At 38.3% G+C, this 21,627-nt stretch overlaps 2 protein-coding genes across 5 annotated transcripts in view; both read right to left on the reverse strand.

The window, feature by feature from the left end:
- The window catches only part of st3gal4 (ST3 beta-galactoside alpha-2,3-sialyltransferase 4), a 31,938-nt gene extending 17,996 nt beyond the window's left edge, over nucleotides 1-13,942 (reverse strand). The window contains exons 1-3 of one of the 4 annotated variants that reach the window (XM_066685219.1): nucleotides 13,771-13,942; nucleotides 6,576-6,644; nucleotides 4,277-4,397 (exon numbers count right to left, since the gene is read on the reverse strand). In XM_066685219.1, coding sequence (XP_066541316.1) covers nucleotides 4,277-4,295 — 19 coding nt within the window. In that variant the 5' untranslated portion in view covers nucleotides 4,296-4,397; nucleotides 6,576-6,644; nucleotides 13,771-13,942. Of the gene's footprint in view, nucleotides 1-4,276; nucleotides 4,423-6,575; nucleotides 6,645-6,854; nucleotides 6,873-13,770 lie in introns of those variants that run through there. The other 3 variants (XM_066685218.1, XM_066685220.1, XM_066685221.1) reach the window with 3 other exon arrangements.
- Nucleotides 13,943-15,397: 1,455 nt separating this feature from the next.
- tirap (toll-interleukin 1 receptor (TIR) domain containing adaptor protein) lies at nucleotides 15,398-21,105 on the reverse strand. Its single transcript, XM_066685359.1, has 4 exons — nucleotides 20,682-21,105; nucleotides 18,945-18,993; nucleotides 17,471-18,109; nucleotides 15,398-15,636 (listed from the first exon to the last, which is right to left on the reverse strand). The coding sequence occupies exons 2-4, from the start codon at nucleotides 18,973-18,975 to the stop codon at nucleotides 15,533-15,535; spliced, it is 774 nt and encodes a 257-aa protein (XP_066541456.1). The 5' UTR covers nucleotides 18,976-18,993; nucleotides 20,682-21,105; the 3' UTR covers nucleotides 15,398-15,532.
- Between the last annotated feature and the right edge of the window lie 522 nt (nucleotides 21,106-21,627).

Consider the following 21,627-nt stretch of genomic DNA (forward strand, 5'->3'; position numbering starts at 1 on the left):
GGCTGTCAAGTGATAAAAAAGTCCTGTAAGAGTTTCAAAAACACAAACAAAAAAGCTCGACTGATTGTAGATTTTTTTTTCAGGCACGGCACCAAATACAGCATATTTATAATTTTTTAAATACTTACTTTGTAGAAGCTTTGATCAGTAAGGGTCATGATTTTTTGCAAAATGTAATCAGTGTCTAGTCATTAATACGCAAATGTGAATATACTTTTTCAATAAATCAACCAAGAGTAAAGAAAGGATGTTTTTCTGATTATGCCCTTTGGAATATTTAATGGACAAAAACAAGCAGATCATTCCTCACACTGTTATGGAATAACCGAAGCAGAGATGATGAAACACTTTTTGTGTGACTCATAAACAAATTCTCCTCCCAAACACAGCAGTGATCTCCATGGATTTATTTCCAAGCAAATCTGTGTTTAATTGAGGGAAACATTTCTAGAAATGCTGAATACAGACAGGCCCTGAAAGAAGTTTCACAGTAACCAAATCTACTTCTAACAAACGCTAGAAAAGTGGTTTTCTGGTATGAAACTATTTTTCTCTTTTGTTTCCGGTTTGTGGACAGTTTCACACACACACACACACACACACACACACACACACACACTAACACATACACCTGTGCACAATGACCCGAGGAGAGAAGCCCACCCAGGACCCGATGGCCCTGCAGCTCTCTGACCACTTGCAACACCACCTACTGCCCAAGACATTTATTTCTGCTGTATCAGATTTTCAGAGGGTCAAGACATTGATTATCTTTAAAGATTTAGAGTTCATTATAGCCACCTAAGCTCAGTTGTGTTGTTTTGGTCTGAAGTCATCTAAAAACGCGAAGCCACTCCATTTCAAATTCCACATTACAGGTAACAGGTACAGGCAATGTTTGTGAATTTATTCAAAATATATTTTTAGAAAATTCAGAGGATGTTCCCTCACCATTTGCTGCTCTCTGGTCTGTTTGCATGCTCAAAATAGGTCCTGTGTTTGTACGTGATTCTGGCTTAGAAAATAGGGAAAAACACTAAGAGTCTTTGTCTGAATTGGCACAGGTCTTTTCTCTGTCCATCGCTGGCTGAGCTTCAAGAAACTTTATCTGGAGGAATTTGGGTGGCGGAGATAATTCAGAACATTAAAAAAGTAAGAAATAAGATGAAGGTAATGCTTTATTTTCTGTTGGTAGGTAATACTGACTTATTTGTGCTGTTACCGATTACTTATGGTAATTCAAACAGTGGATAAAAATTTATAGGCATGTTAAACTTTAACCTTGTACAAGCTACAATCCCATTTCATACTGAAACATAAAGTTCCACCTTAAAAATCAGCAGTTCCACATAACTCTCTTAATTCCCTTTAAAGGAATAAAATACCAGATAGTGGTTCTTAACCTCTTTGGATAGATTAAGTAAGCTCCCTGAGGCCGTTAAACCCTTTTCGTGCTGTGGTCATATTCAGCTTTCCTAAGCATCTTCACCAAAATTCAAAAACATTTCATACAAAGAAAGAATTTTGTCATTTTAGCAGAAAGTAGCAAATATTTAGTTTTTAATTTCTTATATTTTTTTATAGCGTGACTAAACAAGGCCTTATCATGGGCTTAAATATCTTCCTCAGGATTTAGCAACAGTATAGCTTCCTTCCTTCTGTGAATAAGAAACAATACAACCACTGATATAAACTTACTTTTCTCCCCACAGAAATTATGGAGCTATTTATGGACAGCAAAAGAGGAAAGTAACTCGCTTGCTGTGGAATTCACAGGACATCATCTTTGTGGGATCATCGATCAGACTGGGAGTAGTCCTTCAAGGTCCAAGAAAATGTAAGAGGAGCATAATGTGAAATGACTGCACTGTGCTCTACTGGGCAGGGATAATATATGACAGAAGCAGTTGGGCTCCATTCTGCCAGAACAAGATGCGGCACCTCTCATATTTGGAGTGCATGCGCTTCTGTAACAATTTATGTGGATCTGGCACCTCTGAAAAATACAGTTGTCCCTCATAAATCGCCCACCCTAGTCCATTCTCTCTAAACCACACAGATAGATAAGAATATATATGTTAGTATATATATACACTATATGTTAGTGCTGGGCAACATGACCGCAAATCGATATTACAATTAACGTTTTACCTCGATTACGATTAATTCATGCTTATTTGTTGTTTTTTTTTGCCCTCATATTTCACTGATAAGGCTTGTACTATAATTATGCTCAGGTATTAAGGCCCTCACAAATTAAGCCCTGGACAGAAGTTAGGCATCCAACAGGAATTAGACAGTGAGGGTTTATGTATCTGAGCTAGGACTTATCCTCTTTAACTTGACTATTTATAGCCTTAACATGCTCTGATGCAAAATAAGTGATGTAACCGGATGTTTCCTCACAGTGCAAACGCTAGCACTGAAACAGAAAATGTCACCATCATTAACCATCAACATTTCTATAGATGTAACCACACTCCAGTCCTCAAAATCGGCAAGTGAAACTATACAGTGTATAGGTCCTCGTCAAGGACATGCCGTAGGATATGTCACACTAGGCAAAACACTCCCAAAAATTCAATGAAAAATGACTTTTCTTTGTGATTACGAAATTCCACCTCAGGAGGATCCTTGACCCACAGTCGGATCAGCATGAAGCAGTTACAAAAGATTAATGAATTAATTAAGCATCAAACCATAGAGAATAATTTCTGCAGGGCAGAGCCTGGGAACTCTGAGTAGTCTCACATCGCTGCAGAACAGAAACTGATTTATGTTCATCAGAACAGAGCAGAAAAGAACTAGGCAATCTTCACAAAAACTGAAAACTGAGGCACTTTGAATATTCTGATGTTATTTCTGTAAAACACATATATCCTGTGTGAATACATGGGAAATACATAATAGGAAAAAGTAGTGTATGCCTTTCAAAGTCCCAGTGTAATTACATGAATTCGGATGCAAGGAAGAGACTACACAAACACACAGATAATTGTATGTGTGTGTACATGCACACACACACACACACACACACACACACACACACCAATCAAACATAACATTATGATCACCTCCTTGTTTATTTCTCTCAGCTCTACTGACCATACAGGGGCACTTTGTAGTTCTAAAATTACAGACTGTAGTCCATCTATTGCTCAGCATAAATTGTTAGCCTCCTACCACCCTGTCCTTCACCGGTCAGGACCCCCACAGAGGTGGTGATTATTTGGGTGGTGGATCATTTTTCGCCATGTTAGTGTGCGTCGTGCTGGTATGAGTGGATCACACACTGCTGAGGTTTTTAAACCCTGTGTCCACTCTGTTAGACACTACTACCTTGTTGGTCCACACTGTAGATGTAAAGTCAGAGACAGTAGCTCATCTGTCACTGCACAGTCTGTGTTGGTCGTCCTCTAGCCCTTCAGCAGTTGTCTGAATATTTTTGGTTGGTGGGCTATTCTCAGTCCAGCAGCACTGCTGTGTTTGATTCGCTCATACCAGCACAACACACCCCACCACATCCGTGACACTGCAGCGCTGAAAATGATCCACCACCCAAATCACTGAAGAACAAGGTGGTAGGGGGCTAACAATTACAATTTATTTAGAGCAATAGATGGACTACAGTCTGTAATTGTGAGCCTCCTCCTACCACCTTGACCTTCAGTGATTTGGGTGGTGGATCATTATCAGCGCTGCTGTGTCACAGATGTGGTAGTGTGTGTTGTGCTACGTGTGAATCAGACACAGCAGTGCTGGTATGAATGAATCAGTTGGACTACGAAGTGCTCCTGTGAGTTCAGTGGAGCTAATAAAATGGACCGTGAGTGTAGAAACAAAGAGGTGGTCATAATGTTATGGTCTGTACATATAAACAAATTTACTGTGTTTGTTTTTTTATATCATAACACTCTCTCACCCTTATCCCCTTTCTCTCTCTAAATAATGAAGTAAAGTATAATGTAGACAAAAATATAGGCCAGATTATGTATATGTATAATTTATATATATAAATATATACGTACAATGTAAAACAAATTATGAATTTTCATTATTAACATCTGTACCAATATCTGTAATTTTTTTTACTTATTTCATCAATATTCACAGGCTCAAAACTGGATAAAATAACATTATAAAAATGAAGGATTAATTTTAACACTTAGATGCAATCCTCTGCAGTTAGTGGCTCCTTGAAGTCTTCAACTATCTTGTAAAGACATCTTGGTGAACATAGTACTCACAAAACATACAAGTAAAGGCTTGTACATACCTACTGCAGATGTGGACATGGCGCATGGCCAAAATGACTTGCAGTGCAGATGAAATGGTGCGTACAACTTCACAAGGTGATGCAAACGTGTCTTGATCTCCCATTGGTCAGAGAAACCATGCTGTAGAAAACAGGAAATGGGGGATCTGAAAAAAATGGCCTGCTTTCTCAGAATGTGTCATATAAGGTGAAACAAGCATTTACCAGCAGCATTCAGTAAATTAGTTCACTGGACTTTTATGCTCCAAAACTAACCACTGAACACAATTCCAAACTTCACTAGTGCACTGGTGTTTGAGTGCCATGAAATTCTAACAAAAATGTTCCAAAATCTATAGTAAAGCCTCCTCAAAATGAAAAGGCTTTTAGTGTGGTGAAGGGGAACACCGTTTCTATTAATGCCCTTCATTTCAGAAGATGTTTTGGTTGAGAAGGTTTCTACAAATATTTGGTGATAAATTTTAATGCACCTAAACTGGTAATGAATCTCATTTGTATATAATCTGTATTGCACAGAGAAAACGTCTTCCATAAATTTGCTATTTATTAAGTGATATTTTTTTCTTATTTTTGTTTTTATCAAAATGAGAAATACAGAATGTTGAGCTGTCACCAATAGGATGTGACACTCGAGCTACAAACATTGTGTGATGTGGACCAGTGATTCCCAAACGTTTCCTGCTCCCCACACCCACACTTTTGTAAATGAGTTAAGCATTAAGGAGACACTAAGGAAAGTAATTGAGAGGTTTTTTCGGCTATTTTGGAGATTAAATTGGCTAATATTGGAAGAGTTGTTTGAGGTTGACTGAGGATGTCGCTTAAATCGTCTGTTAACTGCTGAGAACTATCCTTGACGACTTTGCGTGAATTTACCAGCAACAGTGTTCCTTCCCATAGCTGAGGTCAGACAGAAAGAGGGTCACCCTCTCTGCTGACGTGGCCCTAAATGCCTCAGAATGAGCATAAAAGTAATTTAGGGAAACGGTAATCACAGGGTCATGGTTACATGAAAGATAACTGTTCTCCTCGTAATCTGTTTGAATGCCTTGCCAGGAGTCATCTGCTGTGAAATAATCCTGGAGTTTTAGTGCATGCCTCGAAGATAATGGAATACGAGTACATGGTAATGTTACATAAAAATGGAACATGTACAGCATGTTATGTTATGCTGCGTTAACCCAGTTCATTGTTAATCTACATTTAGGACACAAACAGGAAAGTATGGTCTGACCTTGATCTTTTCCCAGTGGCAAAAGTTTCAAACCACAACATAACGCTGAAAGGAAAAAGGATTTCTAAATATAACTATGTAAAGCAATTAGAGTGAATCAGAGTCAATCTTGATGTCGGTATCTCTCTGACCACTCATTAAACTGCAGGAAAGCGGAAGGAGCACTGACCGCTGTTGCCTTCACTGCTACAAGAAAGTGTCAACATTTCAGGGCAGTATCAAGCGCAAAAAAACTTTCAGAACACAAAAATCTGTCAAATTTAGACTACATGCATGTACAACCACAGCTTAAGTTTAACTTTGAAAGGCATTAAAGACCCCACTCCGGGTGACTGTCTGAGAGGAGTTGGTGTGTTCTCCCCGTGTCCGCGTGGGTTTCCTCCCACAGTCCAAAAACACACGTTGGTAGGTGGATTGGCGGCTCAAAATTGTCCGTAGGTATGTGTGTGTGTGTCTATGTTGCCCTGTGAAGGACTGGCGCCCCCTCCAGGGTGTATTCCCACCTTGCGCCCAATGATTCCAGGTAGGCTCTGGACCCACCGCGACCCTGAACTGGATAAGCGGTTACAGATAATGAATGAATATATATATATATATATATATATATATATATATATATATATGTTTTTAGCATTATAGCAATGAATCTAGTGGTATTTCTACCTCATGTTTGTGAAGTTTATATATATATATATATATATATATATATATATATATATATAAACTTATATAAGCCCTCTTAAGGCTGCAATGACATTGTTTGATGCCTTCTCTTGAAAATGACACAATTGCTAAACAACTTTAGTTTAGCAAGCTTTATATTTTCAATTTAAACACGTGTCCCTTTTGAATAACTGTATCTCGACAGCCAGGACTGCATAAGGGCGGAGTGCCAATGAATTGTAAAAGTCTGATATACAGCATTCTTTGTTGTAAGGGTTCAACTGTTCATAAGGACAGTTATTATCTTACAGCACAGCCTTTCCTTTAGATGGTATAACAAAAAACTTCAAACAGTGAATGTGCATGTGTATGTATTCAAGTTCACTGAAAGAGTGTACTCACTTCTGGCTGTTTTTGTGAACATCTTCAGTTGGTCTTCTCCTGTCTCATCTCTGAAGTGTACATGTTTCCCTGAAAAGGGAAGATAACAGCGGACTTAAAATGCTAAAATTCTTTTCGCTGCCTTGCAATGATACTGTGGGCATTGACAAGGTGTATCTAACATCCATCTACCTCTCTATCATCTCTACAGTGTCAGTGGCACAGGGCAGAAATAGAGCAAGAAAGAGGAAAATTAGTGAATTGTAGCTAGAGAGGAACAGACATAAAGCCAAAATATACCTCTGTCTCCTTCCTCTGAATGGATGACAAGCCAGTGACTCTGGCTTTGACCTTAACCTTCCTCGTCCACTCACACCTCTACCCCCTCAGTCTGACTAAGCTAAGGTCCTGTCACAAGCCTCTGGTTCTGTGGTGTATGGGGGAGGGTAGGAGCAGCTTAAGAGAATGATTAACAGCAGCCATAGATACTTTTGTGAGTGGTGGAAGTGCCTGACTATGTGAGCAGGGCAAAAGTGACTGAGGGTAATCTGCTGGGGTAGATCCTGGATTAAATCAGATTATAAGGCCAGCGATGTCATTCATCAAACTGCAGCAAAGAGACAGGGGCACTGACGCCTATGAGAAAGTCCCATGAGAAAGAAAAAGTGCACTGAATACAGGCCTTCTGGTTAAGTGAGTTAAAATTCTCTTTGAAACAGTGCTCCCTCCATCTGCTTTTGGCTTGGCTCCCATCAGAAAGTTGAGATTTCTATGAGTAGCTAAAATAGAACCACCTACTTGTCCAGTAAACCATTGTCCAGGAGCTGTTTTTCACTGCACTGGACTTTATTGCCAAATTAGACAAAAGATTATTTTAGCAAAAATTTTAGTAAAAGGTTCTGAATAATCAAGTTAAATCACGCATGTTCTAATTTCCTATGAGAAAAAATGGACGTGTTGTTGTTAGTTCACGTTTTAGTGATTTTCATTAAGGTTTTAATCTCTGCTAGTATTGCAAAGAGTTTGTAAGGTGTTCAAATCTTTAAATAAATAATAAAAGATATGATTCTGCCAAAATACACACAGTAATTAACAAGTGAAAGGGTATTAGAAAAAGGACATCCGAATTTTGAGAGGAAATCCTTCACCCTAGTCGAGGTGTCGCATGTCTTGCAAGAGACCACCGTCCTGTGATTCAGTGGTTGCAGTAAACCAGCTGAGGACCTGGCGTAGCAGCCACAGAAGCCCTATTCTCCCAATTACAGCTCTGTGGAACATCACAATCATTTAGAAGCGGTAATTTTGAGTTAGAAGTACTACATAGTGTTCCTTTAAAAGCGACATATTTGATACCGTTTCCACAAGAGGACACCATTCTTAAACAGCTTTGAGAAGAAAGAAGCAGAAACACTGTTTTTAATGGCTTTTACTCTGTTCTTTTTCTTCTCCATTTCCTTCTACTCTTATTTCCCCGTGCTCATGTGTCTGTTTTGCTGCATTTAGCTTCCTGTGACTGGAAACACTCAGATGAAGCAGAATGTCAACATTTGCTCTATAAGTAAAATTCACAAAACCAGTCACAACCACAAATTGCCATTTGTGTCTGAGTGATTAACTTTGGTAGGACATTTGAATTTTAATTTTCATAACTCATACACCCACCTGTGCTATGTTTAGAATAAAAGTAGTGACAGTCCCCACAAGACAGACACAAGGACAGTCATGCAAATGAGGTGGGGAAGACTTTCTTGACCATTATAATGTTTTACCAAACATTAACCTCGTGTTTACTGCTCTGGTGAATGTTAAACATTCAACTAGCTTATACAATGCAATATGTTTCATGATGTGTTAAAAATATCTTACAGCATGAGCTGCTCGGTCACTTTTACTGGCGCCTGTAGTTTCACGGCGCCACATGTCTCTCACTTACAAGACCTTCTGATGTGGTACCATTCACTGTGAGAACTGACTCAGTTAATTCATTTTAAAACACCGTATGAAAAAATGTTTTTAAACGAAAAATACTTCAAATGAAATGTTACAAAACAGTTGTAAGTAAAACTGATGCCTCTGTGGAAGCTTGTGCTCTATTAGCTATTTATGTTTAATTCATAAACGAGTCGTCCTGTTGACCTGATTATAAGTGCTGACTCAGCTGAACAGATTCCAAAACCTGGATTTTCTTGATCATTTTTGCAGTGAATGTTAAATAATTCTAATAAAATGTAAATGAGCAAAGCACAATGTTTATGAATCCTCTCCAAAAACCAGACATTTCCTCCCAGTTCGTTTAAATCAAGTGCATGTTTTCGGGCTCTGAGAAAAGCTTTGATTTCTTGTGAAAATCTTTGAAACCTCACTGGTGAAAATGTTTCTGCACAAGTTATAAAAACCTGTACCTACATTCAGATATACTCCCTAGATCTGTGGGCTGCTATTATTTCCCTTTTTCTATTTAATTTCATAACATAACCTTACTGCCACCTTCTCGTTTCTGAACTCACGGTCCATTCTCGCGCTGTACAGTTCACTCTGTAGTTCTACAATTCCAGACTGTTGTCCATCTTTTGTTCTGCAAATTTGTTAGCCCTTTTGACCCTGTTCTTAACCAGCATCCCAAAATATCCACTACTCACATCTTTGGTGGTGGTCCGGTGGGCATCCTGACCATCGAAGAAGAGGGGATAGAGCATCAGATGAACTACAGCCTGTGACTGTAGGACTAGACACTACAGATATATAGATACTCAGTGGACTGTGGACAGTGATTAGATAATCTGAAGCAGTGATTATAGACTAAAACAATATATGCCATCATCAAGTGTTACAACAGACTCCTGTAGGCAGATAAGTTTAAGATGTTTTGCATGTGAAAGCCGACTTGTCCAGTAAACCATTGTCCATGAGCTGATTTCACCGCACTGGACTTTATTGGTAAATTAGACGAAAACGCACCACGTTCTGAATAACCAAGTTAAATCATGAGTGTGCTTATTTTTCTAATTTCTTATGAGAATAGAACATTTGTAAAAAAAAATCACTACGGTAATAATCTCTGCTAGTATTGTAAAGAGATTGTAAGGGGTTAAAATCTTTTTAAACCTTTATTTTGCAAGTGGAAGCAGAAGTGATCAAATTGTGAGCCAGTGAAATAGGAACCCTGTTTTTCATTTAATAAACTCATATCACACCTCAACATATAGTTCTCCATCTTTCTTATTACTATTTAAAATATTATTTTTTCTTTGAATTACATGCATTGTTTGCACTAGGAGCTGTTCAGTAACTTCTCCTGTGAAAAACACTCTATCTACCCATCTAGCTAGTTTGTATTTTGAAAAATGATATGCTTGTATTATTTGTTTTATTTACTCCACCTTAATACCCATGGCTTTGTAATTGCATCTAAACTTGCATTAACTGAATTAGCCAGCATTACTGATAACATATGCATGTGATAATTATTGAAAAATATTTAAAGCTGAAATAGGCAATTTTGTAAACACATTAAAGCAACACTATGTAGTATTTTTAACTTACAATTTCAGCTTCAAAATCCTTGTGATGGTTCACTGATCTATAAAAGGGAGAATAGAGCCTCTGTCCTTGCTTCTATGGGCTGCAGAAACCGCCCATGAACAACAATACCAAAACTCATCTAGCGTTCCTTTAATTGTAACTGAATGTAAGCTACTTAATAAAAATACATAACTGAAAAAACCAAAACACTTTGTGCTTTCAGGCCTTTTTCCAAAGCTTTCCCTCAAAAATACATGAAAGTAAACAACCTGAATGCAGCTGGAGGGGCAGCGTTGAAGATAAGAGTGCAGCACAGCATTTTTTTACTTGTCTTTCTTTTTTCTCTGTTTAGAAGAGCTGGCTGTTGGAGTTATCTGTGAAAACTTCTATGTCGTTCTTGTGCAATGGGTGTGAAGCACCATGTGAATGGCTGTACATATGCGCACATGCAGACTGTGCGCGTGCGGGCATGTCATGAGGTATGTGGGTAGGTAGACTTGCAGATAGGCAATAAGATTATTATTTGATTTGCTACTAGAAAAACACCATTTCCATCAAAGTCAAGACAATGTGCAAAATGTAAATAAATATAGAATGCAATGATGATTCAAACGCCTATATATATGTTATATATATGTGTTTTAAATGTTTAATCTAAGAATTTTTATTAGTTTAAGTAAAATACATGCCCCTTTTAATGTTGAGAGTTACTATGTGGCCAACACCTCCACTTTCACTGTAATTTTAAAAGTGAACTGCTTCCTCATTTTAACATTTCTTGTTAGATTTCACATGCTCCACATCCCATTATGGGGTTTTCCATTTAATAATGAATCGGTTGTTTTCAGAGGGTGACAGGTCTGGACTAATTTAACTCTCAGACTCTTTCACTAATGAGCCATGCTGTTGTAACCCATGCAGAAAGTCGACTGGCCTTTTCTTACTGAAATAAACAAGGCCTTCCGTGACAAAGATGTCTGAATGTTGATTTAAATCGTGTAACTTCACAGATGTGCAAGTCAGCCATACCATGTGCACTGATGCCCCCCATCCCACTGTGTCCCTCTCCTCTTTAGCTCCGAGGACGCAGCATCCTTGATTTCCAAAAAACTATATAAAATTTGGATTTGTCAGCCACAGGACTCTTTTCCTCATCTCCTCACTCCAACTTAAATAAGCTTTGGCCCAGAGAAGGTGATGGGGTTTAAGGATCCTGTTTATATCTGGTTTCTTCTTTGCGGTTGAGAGTTTTAACTTGTGATGAACTTGGATGCAGCAATGAACAAAGTTCACTGACAGTGTTTTTTAAACTATTTCTGTGCCCATTCAGTGATTTCCACTACGGAACTTTTACTGGTTTTGGACCTTATCCCTTACATATAGAGACTTCTTTAGAATCGCTCAAACTTTTTATGATATTATTTATTGCTGATAAAGAAATACCAAAGCATCTTACTATGCTTAAGTTGAGAAACTGAATAGTTGCAGTCTTTAACAGAGACTGTCTTTTGAACACCTCTTTTTTCCTAAAAGACTGAGCCAAATGCTCTTTCATATCACTGACCTATTGCAAATCAACTCAATTTATTTTTTTGGAGTATTGCCAACGTTTATCTTTTGTCCACAGTCCCAACATATTTGGAAGTTTTGCTGGCATCAAATTCAAAATGAGTGAGTAGTGTATTCAATTGTATATAGGTTGAAAAGAATTTGCATATCATTGTATTCTGTTTTTATTTATGTTTTACACAACATCCCAACTTCATTAGAATTGGAATTGTACACAGTAATCAGTATTTTATCAGAACAAGGGCATCACACCAAGAAATTCTGAAAGCAAGCAATCATCAGCAAATACTATATAATGATATATAATAATTATATTGCATTATTATATGCAATTGTTATTATTATATTTTTTTCTGAAATGAATAAAATTGATCAGTTTTAAAATTTTAAATATTTTCTTTTTAGGGTTTCAGTTGACTATAGGGTTTAAGTTATTTGCACTCAGGTTTTTTGCATTCGTTTGATATTTACATCCTGGGTGTGTCTCAGCTTTTCTGGAAATTGGGTTTATAGATAACAGTAGATTAGACACACACCCACACACATAAAAACAGTGTCTCCTGTACTGTTGTTTTTTACAACATGACTTATTACAAGCCAGAATAAAAATTTATTACTCTACAGTATTATAACACCTCAGTTCTGATGAGCTTGACATGAGAGATCTATAAGTTTGTTGAACTCAGCAAACCTATGCTTTCCACTGTGCACAGTGGTACAGAAAACAGAAGCATTTCTGTTTGTTAAACAGTCTGGGCTCTCAGACTTTCATTGTACACACATTTCTCAATTCCCTAAATTTTCTGAGGGTGTGATGCAGGGTGTGATAGAGTATAAAATTCACTGGGGCGGCACGGTGGCGCAGCAGGTAGTGTCGCAGTCACACAGCTCCAGGGGCCTGGAGGTTGTGGGTTCGATTCCCGCTCCGGGTGACTGTCTGTGAGGAGTTGGTGTGTTCTCCCCATGTCCGCGTGGGTTTCCTCCGGGTGCTCCGGTTTCCTCCCACAGTCCAAAAACACACGTTGCAGGTGGATTGGCGACTCGAAAGTGTCCGTAGGTGTGAGTGTGTGAGTGAATGTGTGTGTGTGTCTGTGTTGCCCTGTGAAGGACTGGCGTCCCCTCCAGGGTGTATTCCCGCCTTGCGCCCAATGATTCCAGGTAGGCTCTGGACCCCCCGCGACCCTAAATTGGATAAGCGGTTACAGATAATGGATGGATGGATGGATTATTCACTGATGATTTTAAACACAAAATAGCGAACCTCAGCTTGTCTCATATGAGATGAGGGTTTTCTTAAGGACCGGTTAAAACCAAGCACCAAGCATAACTCCATCACCTGGTTATTTGAAAAAATACTCCTAGCGCTAAAGTCTCTTTTCTGAAATGCACTGATGGCATCAGTCTCAGAAACAAACAAACAAACAAATAAATAAGAAAGAGCTGATATGAAAAATATATGTTTGTAATTGCATTTCACAAACTCAACCAGTTAATGTGTGTGGAGTCTTGTGTGTTCTCCTTGTGTCCAAAACACATGTTGGTAGGTGGATTGGCTACTTAAAGTGCCCCTGGTTGTGTGTGTGTGAGTGAATGTGTCAGTGTGTGTCGTCATGCGAAGGACTGGCGCCCCTCCAGGGTGTGTTCTGGACCTGCGCCCGCTGATTCCGGGTAGGGTCTGGACCCACCTTGACCCTGAACACGATAAGCTGTTACGGACAATGAATGAAAGAAAAAATGAGGAGTTAATGAATAGTTAATGAGTAATTAACTGAGAGAAAATGTAGTTAATGAAGAAGAAATTGAGAGTTTAAATGTAGTTTATGTAGTTAATTAAGAGTTAATGTATACTCAAGTAACTGTATAGACCTAAGAAGTAATAGAGAGCTCATTTACGACTTAATTAAGAGTTAAGGAAAAGTTAATGGAGGTTTGTTGGTACGTCATATTTTGAGAAATGTAACTAAAACTGTGAAAGGTGGGGTCGTGTTAAAACGGAAACAACATTTTAACAAGTTTAACTGCCACTCCACTCTACAAGCGCTGCCTCCCCCTGCCTTGTGTGAAATGGACTGTAAAGTCATGTAACGGTAAGTCGAGGATGTTTTTCCTGACTTCACTTACTCACCGAGAGAGGGGTCCTGACTCAAGGCGGGGGTCGTCTGGCTGCTCCTTCTCCGCCTGTAAGCTCCTGGACACATCCGAGAAAAAACCGAACTGACTGCAGCGGCCACTCCTTCAGCAGCGGTTGTTAAACCGTCCTCTCACCGCCTCTCTATCACCCGTGGTCAGCTTTGCCTTTATGTCGCAGAGTTTTGCTTAGCTTAGCGTAGTGCGCATGCGCAAACCAGACCGCTAGAGATATTCAGCGTCCTGGTCCTCTGCGCTACTGATGTTCGATACCACCGATTTCCTTTCCGATCAGATACTGGGTAAAATTCGGGCTGGTATCGGCAATGCCGATATTTTGTGCAAATACACCTAATGTGTCTGGTAAATATATAATAAATATCTAGGCTTTTTTTTGCCTATGTGAGATTATCTCAGTGATACACATTATTACACCATGCAGCTATTTGTTGAAGCATGCAATTACTTATTTACTTATTTCATAATCATATTTATCATTCTGAACAGTCCGTTTCTGAGGGCTGAAATAAGGGATGAAACAAGCCGTTTTGATTCTGCTCCGTTTCTGACATCACATGCAGGTATTTGCTGGGAGAACGTTGCTGTGGGGCTTTGAACAAAGCAGATCATAGAAGATTCATTAAAACTGTGTTCCCTTATGGAGAAGATGGGAGATTATGTCATTTACATAATGTGCCCTTTACTGCAATGCACTGGAGTTTGCAAACCACCATGTACCTTATTTTCCTGCCTTTGTTTTATTTGGGTGTGTTCCTATATCCGCAGGACACATGTGAAAAGTTGTCCACTCCGAGTGTGGTCTCCACCCCATTAAGAATAAACACATCAACATATTGAATGTCCTGAATGCTTTAGTATTAATTCATTACTAATTCCCTTAATACTCGTGTCAGGCTACAACTCTGTATTCTTACTAACACTCCATGATTCCATGAGGACTGAATGCGTGGAAATTCTGAAATTCTCATCAATGGTGTATTAAACAGGCCAAGAAAGGTTTTTTTAAGAGTAAAGGGAACTTCTACAATTAATGTCTAGCAAAAATAATTCAAAACTATCCACCTATAGAGCAGGAACAGAGCAATATCCTCATTTTGTTTCATGTGTTTTACTGTTTGGAGTTCTGTCCGTTGTCTAAAAAACCTCCTGATGCCTCTGACATGAGCAGAGAGAGAGAGAGAGAGAGAGAGAGAGAGAGAGAGAGACTCATATACTGGACCGAGACAGTTTTTTTCCTTACAGTCATTGAATATTTTGATGATATAATGTGCTGTGAAATGCGCACAATCCCTGCAACCACTCACTGCACTAAACCCACTGGACCAAGTGTCCAGGCTCAGTCCCTCCTTTCACATATAGGACCAGGCCTTTCCCAGAGGAGGATTTTATACTTGGAAAGTTTCCCCCAGATTACAAAGAGGTTTCTGGAGCATGTGACAACATTTCTGGTCTAAATTATTTTAGAACAGGCTCCAGACGTAAAAACACAATGAGATTTGTAAGTGAAAGTGAAAGTAAAGCATTTTTCATCTTTGTGTTTTTCATTTAAAAGCAGGTGAAAATGGACATACATTTTATTTTATACATTTTATTAAAAGTCATTGTATTTTTTTAATCTAAATGTTGCTTAGTGTCCCACCGGAGGGTGCGCCTTAGTGTAGTTAAGTTGTCACAAAGATGATAAAAAAACATGAGGGGAATAGAGGAAGTGAAACAGTCTTAGATCAGCACATGTTCTGTCAGGACAGACATATAGAGGTTTCAGAAGGTTCCCACGTGATGCTGGTTTCTGCATGACCTTCTGTGCTGTTTTTTGAGAGGCGAACAGCGCTGTCCTTCAGGTCTGAAACACAGAGGAATAATGTTAGTGCACAAAAATGCCACAGATCTTGCTCAAGCTCTCTCACACAAGCACAGCACTTTCCCTAACCCTAACCCGAGACTTTTATTACATTAAAATATGTAAACAGAGAAATACTGAACCAAACCTGTAAGATGATATAAAACGCCCATAAACACTTTCACATATTTTCAGAATATTAGTGCTGTTTATAGTAATGTGGTAATGAACATGGGAATTTAACATGTTAATATTTTAAACATGAATGAAGCATTTTACCAAATTTAGCCATAACTTCCTTTCATAACTGATTTTTTTTTCTGATTACTTTGTGAAGTCTGATTACTTGTTAACGGTTTTATTTATCCATGTAAACACAGTGTCGCTACTGTTGTTTTCAGATAAGATCCTAAATAACACACACACACACACACATCATGCTATATATTTATCTCCCTCCCAAAATACAAGGAGGCATTAGCATTTTAACTTTATTGTTGTGATTTTAATGTGTGAGTGGACTGGCGCCCCCTCCAGGGTGTGTTCCTGCCTTGCACCCAGTGATTCTGGGTAAGCTCTGGACCCACCTGCATAAGCGATTATAGACAATGAATGAATGAATAAACTACTAATATAAATATAATTACATAGTATTGATCTAACACTGGGCAGCACAGTGGCACAGCAGGTAGTGTTGCAGTCACACAGCTCCAGGGACCTGGAGGTTGTGGGTTCAGGTCCCGCTCCAGGTCTGACTGTGAGGAGTTTGGTGTGTTCTCCCCGTGTCTGTGTGGGTTTCCTCTGGGCGCTCCTGTTTCCTCCCACAGTCCACAAAAACCCCACACATTGGTAGTTGGATTGGTAACTCAAAAGTGTCTGTAGGTGTGTGTGTGTGTGTGTATACATATTGCCCTGTGAAGGACTGGCACCCCCTCCAGGGTGTATTCCTGCCTTCAGCCCAATGATTCCGGGTAGGCTCCGAACCCACCATGACCCTGAACTGGATAAGTGGTTACAGATAATAAATGAATGGTCTAACTTTAATTCTTTTTTTTCTTACTTTTAATTATACATTATTAAAAGCATGTAATTATTAAAAAGTGATAATGGGATTAATCATGGTAAACTGTTAATTTTTTTAATCACTTGACAGCCCTAGAATATACATATATACCTAGAATATACAAAAATACAGAAATAGTAATTCTCAGAAGTTCACGGAATGAGTTACGTGAACAAATCACACAATATATTTATTTAACTTATGTAATTAATTTAATATATTTCACGATTTAATATATTTTTACAGAAAGAGAACCGAGTGAAAATGGCTAAAATCCAGAGCTTTTGCTGCTCATTTCTCGTTCCTGTGCGCTCAGGTAAGGGTGAACTGTGAGCGGCTCATTGTCATTTAAAGGAACAGGTGCTGAAAGCGGCCATCCTGAACAGCGATGTTAAGACGGGACGCTGAGAAGATTTTTGTACAAAGCATGTCACAGATGTTTCATTAAGACCCAGAAATGTGTTCCCTCATGAAGAAGAGGAAGAATACATCCCCTTTAAGAATTTACATGCTACATGTTTGAGGAACTGCCCATTGCGTGTTGCACAACCTTCAGTAAACTGATCCGAGTGTGTTCAGTCTGTTGTGTAATAGTTGCACTCCCCTCCCTTAAATGCACATTAATGCGTTCCACACTCCAAGCCCATAAACTGCTGATTTATGCTGGTATAGCAGTTCCATGAATAAAATATTGCTTCTTTCATCCAATTTATACCCACAATTGGCATAAAAGCCTGTGCAAACTGGACCCTCTATGTTTTTACAGCCACTTACACTGCAGCACTGTCCTGTAGACCTGAACGTAGCCTTTCTCATGATTCTTGCTCAGGTCCACAGTGTAGAAGAAGCGCAGTTCATGTGGAATCTGTGAAATGTGCATGTCCAAGACAGCAGGGATGATCCTCTGTGACATGGGCCCTTCACATATGACCTGATGCATCTGGTACAAGCACCAGTCATCTCGCAGGAAGTTGGGACTTATCAGCAGGACCCAGCAGTGGCTGGACTCAATAGCTTTACACACTTCCGTGGATACAGCGCCACCCACTGGACAGTCACGTGTTTGCAGGTAACAGCGAAGTCCTCTAGAAGGAGACTCCAGGAAAGATACCAAAGCATAGGCCTGGGAAATGTTCTCTTCACAGTGGCACACACACACATCATACATGAAGGTCCAGCGGAATGGATCCTTCAGAACGGAGAGGAGCCGAGAGGAGCCCTGGGAGAAACTGGGGCAGGGCGGAGGCTTATTTTGAGAAGATGTGGCACAGTCTGAAAGTGTACTAGTGTCACAGGAACAGTTCAGGCTGGATGAATTCCCTCTGGAAGAAGACCCACTGTCCTCAGTGTTCTTACTTCCACAATACAGAATGGACTCATTTCTTGATTTTCCAAATTTCTGCCGAAACCAGCCTAAAGGTAAAAATAGAATAAACCTTTAGCTCACAGTGAAGCACAGAAAACACAAGGACTCAATGACTGTGTCCTTTAAGTATATGTAAATGCAACTTGTTGGTGACCACAATGGTAGATTAACCCAGATTTGCACAGTACAGTTACCTCTGAGGGTTTATATCAACAATTCAAAGAAATTCTTCATAATAATATCCAGAGAGTAGCAAAGCTGGATAATAAATTCATTATATTATGTTTACAAATAGTGTGTGTGTGTGTGTGACATATAACTGTAATTCAAATAGCAAACATCCTCAAAAATGTAAAATACAAATGATAAAGTCTGGTGTTTACAAATGAATTAATAATTTTAGGTCATTTTTTGTTGAATTAAATGACTATTGTCATTGCAATACTACATGTAAAAGTTACTATAAAATGTAGAATGTGTGAGAGAATGTTTGAATTTTTATAACATTTATACGTCATACATAAATCTCATTAAAACCTATTGGTACACCTAATATGAATATTTAATACATGATCATTAGATAGATAGATAGATAGATAGATAGATAGATAGATAGATAGATATTTTATTGATCCCCAGGGGAAATTCAATTATAACACACAGTATGTATTGCAATGTGAATATTCTTGTCATACCATTGGACCGTACTTGCCTTACCCGTAAATCACTGTTTCTAAAAGCATCTACCAAATAAATAAAAAAGTATATGACACATTATTTTGCCTATTAAAATGATTAGAAAAATATAAAATATCATATATTTTAAATGAACACTCAGCTGTATTTTACAGCGATAAGTAATTATTTATAACAATAACTTACCAAAAATACTACTGCCATACTTAGTCTCCATCCTCCCCACTGCTTTCCTCTGAAAAGAAAAACTGTGGCAGCTTGCTCTGGCATGGACTGCACATCAAATCTATCCTGAGAACCAACTTTAACCCCCAGTTCTGAGACTCGAATAGTAACTCAAAGGTTACTTGGAAATTCATTATTTTAGATGTACATGATTAGTTCAGAAGTACTGTACATTTAAAAAGGTACACATAAAAGTAATATACCCTCAGATGTATATTAATTGACTGACATCGTACCTTAATGCTCCACAACATTCACCTTTAGCAGGTATTTTTAAAACCCTGTGAACTAATTCACTACGGCTTTAAATCAAATAACTGTTGCAACCATGTTCCATAACCAAAGGAACTTGAAATAACAACTTTGAGGACACCACCCTAGTCACGTGACAGGAACCAACCAAGTGACAGATTGAAATCTTTTTTCACACTCCACTGAGCTGGAAGTGTTTATCTGCATATTGTTCCTGTTTTCCTATTTATAACTTAAATTTTATTTGCCTTAAAGGAGTAGTCAGTCATTGGATGTGTCAGAGATACTGTCCTAAACCTACTTTAACATGGACCCCCTTTGTGGGGGACCCATTCATTCAGGGAAGACACAGCAGTGAGATTCCTCGTCTTATATGAGCTGCACTTTATATATATATATATAAAAAAAAAAAAACATTATCAGTGATTACCTTCATAAACAATGTGTTTGTTAAAATTCTGGTCATATGGGGTTTATGCTGTTTTCAGAATAATTTAATTTTACATCATTCACTGCATTCTGAATTCAAACTGCATTTCACCTCAATGTTCATTTATTCATTCATCATCTGTAAGTACTCATCCTGATTAGGGTCACAGAGGGACTGTTACCTGGCTGGAACACACCCTGCACACGACGTTACACACTCACCTAGCTACTCACACATTCACTACTATGGACAGATACACACTCACACCCAGTCACCCACAAATGTAGACCGTTTCATACACTCATCCAGTCACCAACACACTCACATCAGTAAACAGTTACAGACACTCTCATACACCCACACCTCACCTCAGTTTACAGATTGCAGATTTGGTTAATAAAGGTTTTAGGGTTCCAGGAGGCACCTTTAAAAATAGATTCAATCACATTACGTTTCAGTTTTATAAGCATTTAGAGAATCCCGTGCTCTAAATGTCATGATGTGATTAAAAGCTGCTGATATGCTCCTTCCAGCAAAAAATCAACTTCAACACTAGCTTGGATTTTCCTGTAAAGTCTTAATTCTATATGCTCTTACTGAGCACAACTGTCCTCTGTGGTCCTGTTGGACTAGGGTGGTTCTAAACAAAGCTATAATAGTATATACCTGTATAATATCTGAGATGGACATGCGAGCAGCAAAAAATTAACTTGACTACAGCAGTCTCAGCCATGAATTAACAGAGACACACACTTCTTTTCAAGTCAATTGTCGCTCCAAAACATATACGATTTCAAGCTCTATCTCTTTACTCAGGCAGGTCTTTCAAAATAGAGTCCTGAGAAAAGATAATTAAAATAACATTGGTTTTTAGACACTGAAAGACTAAATTTCATGTCCTAAATCCCCATTTGTCTGTGCTCACTTCATTGAAGTTTACTAGTTTAACTTCACAAATCTAGTTTTAAATGTAAAATAAATAAATGAATTTAAAAAATGATAGAAAACAGACTTACCTGCTTTGAAGCATGGGTACCTCTTGTTACAACCTTTTAGCTCAAACTGTATCTAAAAAGGAAAATATAAATAAATCAATCAATAAATAAATAGATAAATAAATAAATAAATAAATAAAACTAGGGAGGCTTGAGAAAAAAAACTAAAAGTAAATCCAAAGCACTGTTAAGAACTATGTTCTGACTTGAAATTAGTCAATTAACCCCACACTAACAACCACAGCATGAGAATATACACAGGCATTGAATGTTAAAGCAATCATTGACACTTGCGGAAGAAGACAGTTAAAGACGGTGGATTATGGAACGGAAACCTAAATAAAACGGGAAGTGGTGTTACAGTAATATGGCTTCTCTTTTCAGAGTTTATACGGACACAAGTGACCTTATAAAAAAGATGATCACCTCCACTGAAGCCAAAGATATTTTTAAAAATTAGAAAAGAGTGATGTTAATCAGATTTATTCTCAGACGTGAGACCAAGAAAGAGAAAACAATTAAAATTTGTTGCCTGAATAACAAACTAAAGGCTTAATTAAAAGTGAACTTCCCAGCCTTCCCTTGGCCACACTCCTGTAGAAAGCTGGTGAATAAACTTATTGCCTTGAAATGTCTGTTTCTGGATAGAAGATACTTGGACATGAGAAATTCAAGCAGACAAGTCTATACCATTCATTCATTGTCGATAACCGTTGATAACTACTTATTAGAAATGACCATATTATAAAGCAGTGAACTTGACTCATGTTAAAAAACAATGGACAAGTATGGGGACTTTGAATGTCATTTACATAAAAACTACACAGTAAAATCACTTCATATTTCATAGAAACATAGTATATCCTGAACTGATATCTGTTGGTTGTGTGGACTGCTTATTAGAAATGACCATATCATAAAGCAGTGAACTTGACTCATATTCAAAAATATTGGACAATTATTGTGA

This window comes from Hoplias malabaricus, chromosome 11, assembly GCF_029633855.1.
Source record: "Hoplias malabaricus isolate fHopMal1 chromosome 11, fHopMal1.hap1, whole genome shotgun sequence".
Classification (NCBI taxonomy): Eukaryota; Metazoa; Chordata; class Actinopteri; order Characiformes; family Erythrinidae; genus Hoplias; species Hoplias malabaricus.